This window comes from Antennarius striatus, chromosome 9 (assembly GCF_040054535.1).
Source record: "Antennarius striatus isolate MH-2024 chromosome 9, ASM4005453v1, whole genome shotgun sequence".
Lineage (NCBI taxonomy): Eukaryota > Metazoa > Chordata > Actinopteri > Lophiiformes > Antennariidae > Antennarius > Antennarius striatus.
The window spans coordinates 13,726,029-13,738,381 of record NC_090784.1 but is presented as its reverse complement, the minus strand read 5'-3'; the positions used below and the strand labels follow the sequence as shown (position 1 = coordinate 13,738,381).

The 12,353-nt window shown below is 42.0% G+C and overlaps 1 protein-coding gene across 4 annotated transcripts in view; it reads left to right on the top strand.

Annotated features, from left to right (window-relative positions):
• The window catches only part of kif13a (kinesin family member 13A), a 32,456-nt gene that overhangs the window by 8,958 nt on the left and 11,145 nt on the right, over nucleotides 1–12,353 (top strand). For all 4 annotated transcript variants that reach the window (XM_068322776.1, XM_068322775.1, XM_068322773.1 and 1 more), the window contains exons 3-18: nucleotides 878–890; nucleotides 2,737–2,797; nucleotides 3,923–4,015; nucleotides 4,522–4,702; nucleotides 5,955–6,042; nucleotides 6,577–6,711; nucleotides 6,847–6,959; nucleotides 7,047–7,158; nucleotides 7,321–7,533; nucleotides 7,641–7,751; nucleotides 7,849–7,983; nucleotides 9,355–9,485; nucleotides 9,746–9,832; nucleotides 9,912–10,087; nucleotides 11,398–11,614; nucleotides 12,097–12,259. In XM_068322776.1, the coding sequence (XP_068178877.1) occupies nucleotides 878–890; nucleotides 2,737–2,797; nucleotides 3,923–4,015; nucleotides 4,522–4,702; nucleotides 5,955–6,042; nucleotides 6,577–6,711; nucleotides 6,847–6,959; nucleotides 7,047–7,158; nucleotides 7,321–7,533; nucleotides 7,641–7,751; nucleotides 7,849–7,983; nucleotides 9,355–9,485; nucleotides 9,746–9,832; nucleotides 9,912–10,087; nucleotides 11,398–11,614; nucleotides 12,097–12,259 (2,029 nt within the window). The remainder of the gene's footprint in view (nucleotides 1–877; nucleotides 891–2,736; nucleotides 2,798–3,922; nucleotides 4,016–4,521; nucleotides 4,703–5,954; nucleotides 6,043–6,576; nucleotides 6,712–6,846; nucleotides 6,960–7,046; nucleotides 7,159–7,320; nucleotides 7,534–7,640; nucleotides 7,752–7,848; nucleotides 7,984–9,354; nucleotides 9,486–9,745; nucleotides 9,833–9,911; nucleotides 10,088–11,397; nucleotides 11,615–12,096; nucleotides 12,260–12,353) is intronic.

Below are 12,353 nucleotides of genomic sequence, written 5' to 3'. Positions count from 1 at the left end.
GTCTTTGAGGGTTATCTGCTTAGAATTTGTTCTTTTATCTAATACATAACATAAAAATAAAAGTACAGATGACTGGGTAGGGTGGCACAGTTGTCCAGGCGTGCTGTTGTTGGTGACTCAGCTCAGTCTGGTGCCGTGTTTCAGTCCTTCTAAAGCAGCCATCCCTGTTTGTTACTGTGTTGAACACGACTCTCTGTGCCAAGACTCGCCTTGCGTGAAGGATGACAATTGTTGAAAGACGGAGCTGTGACAGATGTCGAGGCATTCGGTTGGTGCATATGTTGTGCAGCATCATACAACAACCTCCATTTAAAATGGAAATGTAATTTCCTAACCATATATTATAATAGCTGTAGCATTGGTTTGGAACCACTGCTGCATTTCTTATTTGGGGAATCCCCTCTGAAGAGAGTAATCCACCATAACATTGTGCCATTTATGTTACCCTTTTGTTCCCTGTTCCGGGAGCTGTTGATGCTATGTGCGCCTTTCCTAACCTGGCCTCTCTGTTAAGTCCACTGGCATAACAACTATTTACTTAACAGAGTCAGTGAAACATTGAATCGTCAATCTTTTCCCGTCCACATGTTCCAACGGCCCAATTATCAACTCAATCCCAGCAGCACCTACTGTTAGGAAATGCCACCGTGCAGAAGGAAGAGAATAACTATATAAGAGAGTAAAAAAATAAGTAAGGCACTCTTGGAATTTGGGGATGTAAAATATTTGTAAAGAGCCTGAGGTTCCATATAAAAGTGGAGCTTTCTGAATGTCTTGACTGTTGAATTATATCAATGCTAACTATGTTATTTCTTTTCTCTCTTTCTCTCCTGTGGGGCTGTTCTCTTGATGATGGATTTCCCCTCTGATTCAACAGGAAACATCCTAAGGTATGCAAGATTCATCTGCTTCTAACACTGCAGAAAAATGTCCAAGATCCACTGGACTAATTTGATCTCATTGGTGCCAGTAAAATCATTCATTTAGTTTGTTATTGAAGTCACTTTTGGGCAAGTAGCCATTAATTAAATTACTATCTTGATATCACAGATATATTTACATGACCCAGAATCAGGATGCTGCACCGGCAACACGGTTCCTCTGATGGACTGACGCTACTCCTGCATGGCTTTATTTACTGTTGTGGCTTTGTTTCTAGGGACATGATTGAGAGTGTTTTAGTAGATTGGTTGGTCAGCAGGAGCCGACTAGATGTCCGTGTGAATATGTCAGTGCTCTAAGATCTCGTGAACACCCACAAAGGCCCTACAATGAAAGAGGGATGAGCACAGACACTGGGGCAGTGTGTGTGCACATTCAAAGCTGCATTGTTGGAGTGCACCCCACCACCCCCCTTGACAACACGGTGGTGAGTAGCTAGAGATGTTTCACACACCAGGGACTGGCTTTGTGCTGGGCAGATTTGGTCTGCTGACGGGAACGAGGAGAGCATTAGCATGGGCCACAGGCGTGCAGGTTCTGTGGGGCCTGTCCTGTGAACCACAGTTACCCTGTAATACCTTCCAGCTAGACGAGCACGTGGCTGTCTGATAAGTTATAGTGGAACTCAAATTAGTCTGTGTGCATTCGGAAAGGTAAAACAAATGAGGATGCGGTTCTATCACATTGGACCGTTTACCATCCAAGAAATGACAAAAATGATATTGTGCTTCTCAGCTTCCTTATTATTTGTTCAGTGAAGAACATTTTGCTATGGGGTCACACCCTCAGGATGGACAGGAACAGACCAGAGAAGAATGAAGCTGTGGATACTGAAGCAGTCCTAACTGAGTATGATGACACTTTTTGCTCCTTTGAAAGGCACCCACGCAATTCTGTGAAGTCACAAGAAAGGGGTCTTGCTTTCAAAGCACTGAGTGATCCCAAGGTTTCAAATGCTGACTGTGCAACCAGTGGTTCCCTGGCTAGTAGCCCATATAGTCAATGCAGAGGAGTTTGGTTACCCGGTATTTGAGTCGTCATGCTTTGTTACAATAAAAGTGTGCTGAGAGGTGAAGCAACTGAAAATGGCAATACAACATTACTACACACATTTTATCTTAAAATGCAATAAAATACCAAGTGTGAGACACTTCCGTACTAATATTGAAATTACCTGAAGGAGACGTTGGAGGGAAGCTTGAGGTATGCAGGACTTGGGTGGACTTGAGGGGAATACAGTAACAGAAGCCGGTCTGTTTATGAGGGTCTGTGGTAAATGAGACCATTGCTGTCGCTCAGAGAACATCCCCTCTGTGTGCCGTCCACCCAGAGTCCATGCAGGTGTCTGCAGGACAAGGAGTCTCTGCTGCTGCTGCAGCATTGAGGGCTTTGAGCCAGTCTGCACCATCAGGAACAGCCATTGCCTGTTTCCTTGGAAACGAGGGTCACTGGGTACTGGAATTTCTTCTGAGAAGCGCTGACCCTGATTTATGAATTCATTTAGCTCCAGCCACTATGACAAAACACTCAGCAGCTAACAGTGGATTTGTGTAGACAGTCATGGCAGGTCTTAATGAGCATTATCTCAGACAATGCAAGGTTAGACTCCATTTTTCTCACAAGGACAGGTTCAGTCTTGATTTAGTGCAGAATGACAGAATAAAGTACAGCGTAGTCTGTTTTCTACCGCAGAAAGAGAAGGAGCACTTTGTAAAGAAATCTCAGCTTTAGCTACCACATACTGCATGTCTGGACAAGTGTGTGTTCACCCTCCCTGTGCTGTCCTCTATGCAGGTGTTTGCTTTTGACCACTGCTTCTGGTCCATGGATGAGACCAATGTTCCTAAATATGCAGGTGAGTCATAAATTACTTAAAACTGATCCATAAATCATTCATAAAGAAGTCACATCCCATATAAACACCTCTTGAAGTTTGTGCCACCATAGCATAGGGAAATTCCAGTGTGTGCACATTCAAGCCGGCATTGTTGGAGCGCACCCCAGCGCCCCCCTTGACGACACGCTAGTAACTAGTTAGAGATGTTTCACACACCAGGGATGGGATTTGTGCTGAGTTAGATTTGGTCTGCTGATAAGAAACTAACTATAAAATGACCAAATCAAAAAGATCTACCAACTACAAAATGCAAAACATGTATTTATTCAAAAATATAATGACATTATTCAGTATGTACTATGTACGTTGATATACCTTGCATGGCTTAAAGTCAGTGTCGTAGTTTCTATGAACAGTCCGAGAATGCCGCTCCACATTTCCCATCTTTGGTATTGAGATGGTAGACTGATAGATGAGTCAAACACCACAGCATAGCATCTACATCTATAGCGTAGGGAGATTCCATACATTGAAAACTGTATTTCCTTTATGCATTTTACATTGTGACTGAAAATATTTTGACCTGTAATCCAGGTAATGCAGTTTGATTAGTTTTAGAAGTATTGGACACCTACCTATACTTCTCTAATGAGCTCTATAGCAAACAGGTCCATTTTTCATAACATTCATAGATAACAGATAAATAGGCCAAAACAGTTGGTATGCCAAGCTTGTTAATATTTGTAGTTGTCGTGTCACTCTCATTGTGTGATAGAGATGTAAGGCTTACGTCTGCTGAAACGACAAGGCAATCTTTGGAGTGGAGGGCCGCTTCGAGGGCCGTGGCACAGGCTTTATTTAGCTCATTAAACAGCTGTCCCATTCAGCCGGAGCAGGGCAGCGAGCAGCACAAGAGATTTCTCCACACAGCTCGACATTTTCCACACGACCAGACAGGAATTTGTCACCTTTCATGAATCTTAGTCTTTGTTGTTCCTTATTTAGAGGCTTTGTTGATACATTTCTCTGCTTTATTTTACTGCAGTTAAGGATACAGACCAGATAACTATAGAGACACTCGTACAACTGAATGTTTTATCTGTTTATCATAATCTCCATGGTGACCGATTCTCTATCTGAAAGGTCAAGAGGTGGTGTTCAAGTGCCTTGGAGAGGGAATACTTGAAAATGCATTCCAGGGATATAACGCCTGCATATTTGCCTATGGACAAACAGGTAATTAAAAAAAACTCTTTTTAATCTTAATTCAAAGGTTTGGTTATCTTAGGATGTGTCTGTAGAAAGTTTCAACAACAGGAAGACTTTTATTTTCGAGTCAAACCAATGAATCGTTTGACTCACATCCTTCCTCACTCCGAAACAAATTAGCCCCTTCATCCCACTTCCTGCTTCAGAAGGAAATGCTTTTCTAAAGAGACACACCTCAAACTTTTAAAAAGAAGACCTCAAATATTTCTGTGACCCTCCCATCACCTGATATGCAGGCAACCCGTACAGTACATGGGTTATAATGAGGGAAAACCGCTCAGGTCGTACCTCTTGGACTGGCAATGCTGGTCGGTCAGTAAAATGTTCTGCAATTTTTTGTCCAATTTATAAGACAGTAAATCCTAATTGCCTCTTGTCAGACTTTTACTTTTGAGATATGTCTTAACCACTTTTCAATCACGTTTCATGCAGATGCTAGAAAATGCAGTCATGTGACTGTCCAATGTCCACAGGTTCAGGAAAGTCCTTTTCCATGATGGGGAACGGGGAGCAGCCGGGTTTAATCCCTCGACTCTGCTGCTCACTGTTTGAGAGGGTCCACACTGAGGAGAACGACGCCCATACTTTTAAGGTGGAGGTGTCCTATATGGAGATCTACAATGAGAAGGTCCGTGACCTGCTCGATCCAAAAGGGTGAGCTGCTGTGTGATGTCTTAATAATTATAGAAATAATAATAAATGATTTTCACCCTTTTTGCCAAGAGGGTGAAAGATGCAGCCAGTTGCACAGATTGTTATTTAATTTTCTTCTAGCGTTGATTTAATCCAACAGCACAGCTTGACCGCTCCTTCATCCCCCACTCTGTTAGTTTGCATCTCCTTTTAAACTTCTGTTGTGTCTAGAAGTCCAAAAGGGGGACGCTGACAGAATGATGTGAGAAGGAAGCTGAACTCAGTGGTTTCCTGCAGAGCTGCAGCCAGCGTCGTCCTCTGACACTGCTGCATTCTTTGCTTCAGTTTTGTGATATGGTTGGCAGACAGACAGCAGTGGGGAGAGATGGACATCTGTTTGGAGGGTTGGGAAAGCAGTCATAGCAGTCAAGCTGTGAGACCCGTTATGATTGAAGTATGATGGCATTTCTCTCTGTCTTATATAAGATTAACACACATTTTTAGGAATTAGCATTGGCAGTAACATTCACTGACACAGTTGGTAGTGGTTCCACGTGCTGGTTTTCTGAGTAGAAGATGGGAATCTGATTTATGCCTGTCTCCTTTGTATTGTAGGCATGGTCAGATATTTATTGACTTGTTTATTTGTAGAAATTCTCCTTAACAGGTGAAGATTAACCTCACTTTACCCAACTACCCCAGAACCACATAACTAATATCAGTTTTGTTTGTGATGCGGCACATTTATGAAGTTTCTCATGAATTTTTTTAAATAATATCTTTTGTAAGAATCATGTCTGGAGAAGCCAGGAAGTTTGAAAGAAAGTTTGAAAGATGGAGTAGTTGTTTGATTTTGTTTGTCCTTTCAAAAGATTTATCAAAGATTTTTGTGTGGAGTTTGTATTTTCACCCCGTGTCTCTCCGGGGTTTCTCTGGGTTCTCTGGCTTCCTCCCACCTCCAAAAACATGGTGTTAGGGGGACTGATCACTCCAAATTAACTGGAGGTGGTTGTGAGTGGGGGGGACACAACAGATACAATTATGAAGAAGTCGGTGATGCTGAAGGAGGCTGTTTCTCATGCCACAGATAATAATCACAATTATTGTTCCAAGACTAGAATAAATGAGTCATGAAACTCAAGCCATCATGAAACTCTAGGGATGTTTTACTTCATTCTTTCCGTTTGCTCATATACTGGGTGCGTAGTTGGCGTGCATTCCTCTCTTTATAATCCCTTTCTTGTGTTCATTGTGTTTCATCTCTACTTTTAAGGAGCCGACAATCTCTGAAAGTCCGGGAGCACAAGGTTCTGGGTCCGTACGTGGACGGGTTGTCTCAGCTGGCTGTGACTGGTTTTGAGGTGTGTCTTTCACTCTTTGCCATCTCTCAGCAACTCGAGGTGAAGCTGGTTCCACCCTGTGTCTTTGACCAAAAGTCACTTACTTAACACACATAAACATGTTTTTTGGCCTGAAGCAGGAATAGCTTTATATCATGATCCCACTTGTCAGTCTGTAAATTTACAGTTACTGTATATTTTAGCTTTAAATCCTCGCAGGTGCTGAAACCCTAATAATCCAATGACGACTATTCCTGATGGAAGAATTTAGTCATGGGTTGGGTGCAGTTGGTATGCCAAGCTTTGAGAGTGCTCTCCTTAATTACGTTTAAACATCTCCACCCTCTTCCTCTGTGCTTCCTAATATCAGTCCATTGCATTGACCACAGTCTTGGCCCTCTGCCTGCTGTGACCCAACTAAATCACATGGCACACAGGCCAAAGTGAACACATCTCACATTACTCTTATTGTAATGAAATCTGCTCAGATTGTGCCTGAACCCTGTAAAATTGGTATTTCTTTGAGTGAATGACCTTTGCTGTTTGTCCTTTCAGGACATTGAGGTGTTGATGTCAGAGGGGAACAAATCTCGTACTGTTGCAGCCACCAACATGAATGAGGAAAGCAGTCGATCACATGCCGTCTTCAGTATCATTGTCACACAAACACTTTATGATCTTCAGTCTGGGGTCAGTCGTCCTTTTCAGCCACTCTTATACTTTGTTCTTCTTTCAGTGTAATGAAACTGATTACAGATAAGAGGATTTGTGTTGAATTTTGTATGTCTTTCAATGACTGACTGTTGATGCTGTGATGATGAACAGAACTCAGGGGAAAAAGTGAGCAAATTGAGTCTGGTTGACCTTGCTGGAAGTGAAAGAGTATCCAAGACTGGAGCTGCTGGAGAGAGACTCAAGGAAGGCAGTAACATTAACAAGTGGGTGTATGTTTTAATACGACTCGTCATCATCTAACAGCTGGACACTGATCTTGACCCATTGGATTTGTTGGTGTGTGTTTGCAGGTCTCTCACCACGTTAGGTTGTGTGATCTCTGCTCTGGCTGATCAATCTGCTGGAAAGGGAAAGGCCAAGTTTGTGCCATACAGAGATTCAGTCCTCACCTGGTTACTGAAGGTTTGATATATATTTACAGCTGGTCTCTTCTTCTTATATTGTTGTAATAATATGTGATTGTCCTGAAATGTGACCGAAAGTTACCAATCTTTGATCCCTGACTGCAGACTGAAAGGACGAATTTAGCTGCTATTCTTTCTTACTTTTTTTTTTTGTCTTTAGGACAACCTTGGTGGTAACAGCAAGACGGCCATGATAGCAACAGTGAGTCCAGCTGCCGATAACTACGAGGAGACGCTGTCCACCCTCCGCTATGCTGACAGAGCCAAGAGAATAGTCAACCATGCCATGGTGAATGAAGACCCCAATGCTCGGATCATCAGGGAGCTCAGAGAAGAGGTGGAGAAGCTCAGAGTTCAGCTTTCTCAGGCTGAGGTGAGAGAAGGGATTGGGTGGAGGAAGAGGCTCTTTTATTATGCATGATGAATTTGTCATCAATCTTGTGATGATTCGACCTTTTTTTTTAAAATCGTTCCCATCAGTCCATGAAGGCTCCTGAGCTGAAGGAGAAACTGCATGAGTCAGAGAAACTCATCCAGGAGATGACTGTCACCTGGGAGGAGAAACTGAGAAAGACAGAGGAGATTGCCACTGTATGGACATCAGGCAGAAACAGACTTCACAAAAGTGCATTCTAAGTCAGCATATTTATTCTATGCACCGTCTCACTGTTATTTTCTATGATTACAGGAACGACAGAAGCAGCTAGAGAGCATGGGCATCTCTCTGGAGACTTCAGGTATTAAAGTGGGTGAAGACAAGTGTTTCCTGGTCAATCTGAATGCTGATCCTGCCCTCAATGAACTACTGGTTTACTACCTGAAGGTAAAACTATTAATGCAGTAATATAATGTTGAATGAAAACTGGTAGCAACATCTCCGGTGATCAATCTAAATTTAGCTCTGAAATGTTTTATACTGGTACCACTTAATAAAATCAGTTCATTTGTTCATTTCAGCGATAATTTCAGACATGTAAAGTCTCTCACCTGACAGAAATGGTAACTCTGCAGTTGAAACAATCTTATAATGGAAGTCATGCAATGGATGGAAGATTTCATGACATTTTTTTATAAACTGTTTGTCACAAATGCTACAATTTTTGCCTACAGTGACTGCAAATTCAGAAAACTTCAAACAGTTTAAAACGCTTGTGGAAAATTTAACACTACCAACTAACGCCTTGACTTGTTTTGTCTCACTCAGTTTGATTGTCACGTACTTGTCTGGAGGTTGTTTTTTTTTTGAGTATAGCACTTCTCCAAAGCGACACACAGCTCTTGGGACTATCTCATGAGCTACCAAACAAAAGAACATTCCGAATCAACCACAGAATGTTTTTGTTTTTTAAAGATTTCTCACAATTATGTCAACTCGATAAAAAAAATTGCCACTCTAGTAGAACGGCTACATTAAAATGGCAGCATGGGTTTGTGCAGTGGAGCATAGTCTGTTCGATTGATGCAGTGACTTTCTCTGACCCATCAGTTGTCCACAGTGTTTTGATTCTTAGTCCTTGCAGAGCTTTTGTAGATGGAGGTAGACATAGGACCTACCGGTACTACTACTACTATTACACCAGGTTCTTTTACCTTGTGGAAAGCCAAAGCTAACCTGTGCCACATAGTCGAAACATGACTCAAGTGTTCCACTGCCTTGGTTTTACAGTATATTATTAATGACATAATCTTATTGCCTTGGCTCCCACACACCACAGCAAAAATATTTAGCACTGACCAGAGCTATGAAACACAGCTCATATGTAGCAGTGAAACCAGCTGATGTGTGAGAACAGAGAAGAGTCCAGTCAGAGCAGGTCTACATGACCATCCAGCGAGCTGGCCCAGCATGAGCAGAGGCATGTGGAAAAACAGTCTACATCCCACAGAACAACAGCCCTTTGTCTGTGTTTCACAGGCCAGTGTTGCATATCCGTGTGGAATGAGTGAAGTGGGTTAGTTTGCTACGGGGAAGTATATCCTCTCGAGGCTGGGAAGTTTGTTTAACAACTCCCACTCTTGCAATGAAAGAAAAAAGTTTTTTTGCTTAGGCCCGTTTTGGCTGTGGAAAATTTTCAACCAGCAGTACTGTAGCACAAATGTTTTGATAAATTGTTTGCAGCTTTTAAAATTATGACATAAAAGTTGATTTTCAGATTTGTCATGACATTTCATTCATCTGTCCTCTGGTGCGTAGGAGCACACGCGTGTGGGTGCCGACACATCTCAGGACATCCAGCTGTTTGGGATCGGTATTCAGTCGCAACACTGCATCCTTGAGCTTTGCCCTGACGGCGATGTCACCCTGATGCCCGTAGGAAACGCCAGGTTAGCTACCATTTAATTGGCCTCCACCATCTTGCTTCCTGTCTGTTGTCTCTCTCTTTTATGGACGACTCACCCGCCTAGTTTCTCATGATCTCACTGTACAAAAATCTATAATCTGAACTCCTTGCTTCCCTATCAGAGGCATGTCTCCCTCACTCCACAATAAAATGACTCCCTCTCAGTTGCAATTCATGGTTAACAATGAGCATTCTACCATCTGAATCATTATCATTCCAATGTAATCTCTCTGCTGTCTGTAGGACCTGTGTGAACGGAACAATGGTTGATTCCTTGGTCCACCTATGGCATGGAGATCGCATCTTATGGGGCAACAACCACTTCTTCAGGTACAACACTCATCCTAATATGACCTCCACATTTAAGTCATGAATTAACAAGTCAGTGATAGGAGGTGCTGTTCTGCAGGATTAATCTACCTAAACGAAAGCGGCGGGACCGTTTAAAGGAGCTGGAGAGAGCGTCTCCCAGAGAGAGCTTCATCGAGGCAGACGTGGAGACCGCCAGCGAGGCTTCATCTGAGCAGGATTACAGCTATGAGTTCGCCCAGATGGAGGTCATAATGAAAACTCTGGGTAACAATGGTACGATGAGGATAATCTGCATTTTCCTTTTGTCATTTTACCCATATACAGTATATATATATATAAATGCTTGTTACATCCCGCGAAGCGGCGATGTATTGTAATTATCAGTGTTTGTGTGTTAGTCCGTACATCCGTCCGTCCACCAAATATCTTCATAACCATTGCAGATAGCAAGATGAAAGAAAAAGCACATTACTCGGGCAGCAAAGGGGATAAAAATGAGATGATGACCTTGACCTTGGGAAAACTAGGTCAAGGTCAAATTTCAACTTTTGCACATTTTTTGCACACATCTCAGGAACCGGATAAGACAGAAAGACAAAACAGAAGGCGTCGTATTCAGGCAGGCAAGTGGATGAAAATTAGATCACAACCTTGACCTCGAAAAACTAGGTCAAGGTCAAATTTTCACTTTTATACCTTTTCAGGTACACATCTCTGAAACTTGATGAGATATAATCACAAAACAAAAAGCAACATTTTCAGGAAGCCAGACGCACAAAAATGTGATGATGTCGCGGGATGTTGCAGTCTCTGACTGCCTTGTTCTACTTGGGCTTCATTTTTAATGAGATATTTTGAAAAACAGACATCATAGTTTCTGAAACTCAAAATCTTTAAATTGCTCATTTTGGGTTTCCAAAAAATCTTAAACCAAAGATGTTAAGTTCACAATAATTATTTACAATGAAAGAAAAAAGAGATATGAATATTTGAGAGTATATTGTCAAACATGTATCATTATTATATTTAAAGCTAAAATTCACTCATTCATTCATTTTCACATACGCTTCATCCGCCTTTGCGGGGAGCTGGAGCCTATCCCAGCTGACTGAGGGCGTAAGGCGTGGGAAACTCCAGCTAAGGGTAAAATGATCAAATAAAATTTTGATCTATATGTTTAATTGAATAAATTATTATATATAAACCGTCAGTGTTGGCCTAATGTGTATTAACATGCAACAACAGCGCACATTACAATTAGAAAATCTTCCGAATTGGATGGCACTGTGGTGCAGTTGGTAGTGCTGTCGAGATACGACGTGAAAAAAATGGATGGATGTTAAAAAAAATGTTTTCTTTTTTCAGAAAAAGATGGTATCAGAGAGATTTTGTGAATTGTCCTGTCATCCTTCCTAAAGCTTAAGAGAGAAGCTGCATCTTAAATATTCTTGTCTATAATTTTCAAATTTAAATGCTTGTTTATCATCTGTGATAGATTTCTCTACTGTGTTATTTTTTTTGACTGCTTCCTGAATGTCATAATCAAAACTTGTGTGGTAAAATCAGCTGTCTCTTATATTCAGACCCCATGCAGAATGTGGTCCAGGTGTTGGAGAAGCAGTACCTGGAAGAGAAGCGCATGGCTCTGGAGGAGCAAAGAATGATGTATGAACGGGAGCTGGAGTCGCTACGGCAGCAGCTGTCGCCTGAGAAAACATCCGAACACCGCAGCAGCAGCGACCGCCTCACGTTTCCGACACACACTCCTCACAGCAAGCTGCGACTGTGGACAGAGGAGCGGTTAGTAGGCAGTGTCATATGCTAATCCAGTCAGCTAAACATTTAGCAGCCTGATATGTAATCAATCAACTCAAAACATGGGTTTAGATAAGTTTGTGCTTTGTGCAAACCTCATTGGCAGAGGGGGGAGACAAATTTTATTAACTGAGATGTGATGCAAAGCTCTTATTGGGAAATGAATAGACTTAGTTGTGATTTTTCTATTTTGACTCTGAGGTGTCACTTCTTTTGAAGTTATCATTTCAAATTTTAACGCCTTAGCTACAATTCTGAACTGTCCTGAAGGATTGATAGCTTGGCAGCGTGAAATGTGAGCTGATAACTGAAGTTGAAGCAATGATCGACCGACTTTGAACTGATGCAGTCTCATGTTGTGTGTGTGTGTGTGTGTGTGTGTGTGTGTGTGTGTGTGTGTGTGTGTGTGTGTGTGTGTGTGTGTGTGTGTGTGTGTGTGTGTGTGTGTGTGTGTGTGTGTGTGTCAGGGATGAGCTCTTTCGTCAGAGCCTTTCACGACTCAAGGAGCAGGTTGTGAAAGCCAACACTTTGGTGCGAGAAGCCAACTTTTTGGCGGAGGAGATGAACAAACTGACCGACTATCAGGTCACCCTTCAGATCCCTGCTGCCAACCTCAGCGCCAACCGCAAGGTCAGACTTCTCTTTGTTTGTCCTCATATAAAACATCTAACAATGTTGCTCTAAAAGTCTTAAGCCGTGAGTAAATCTTTTTTTAAATTTTATT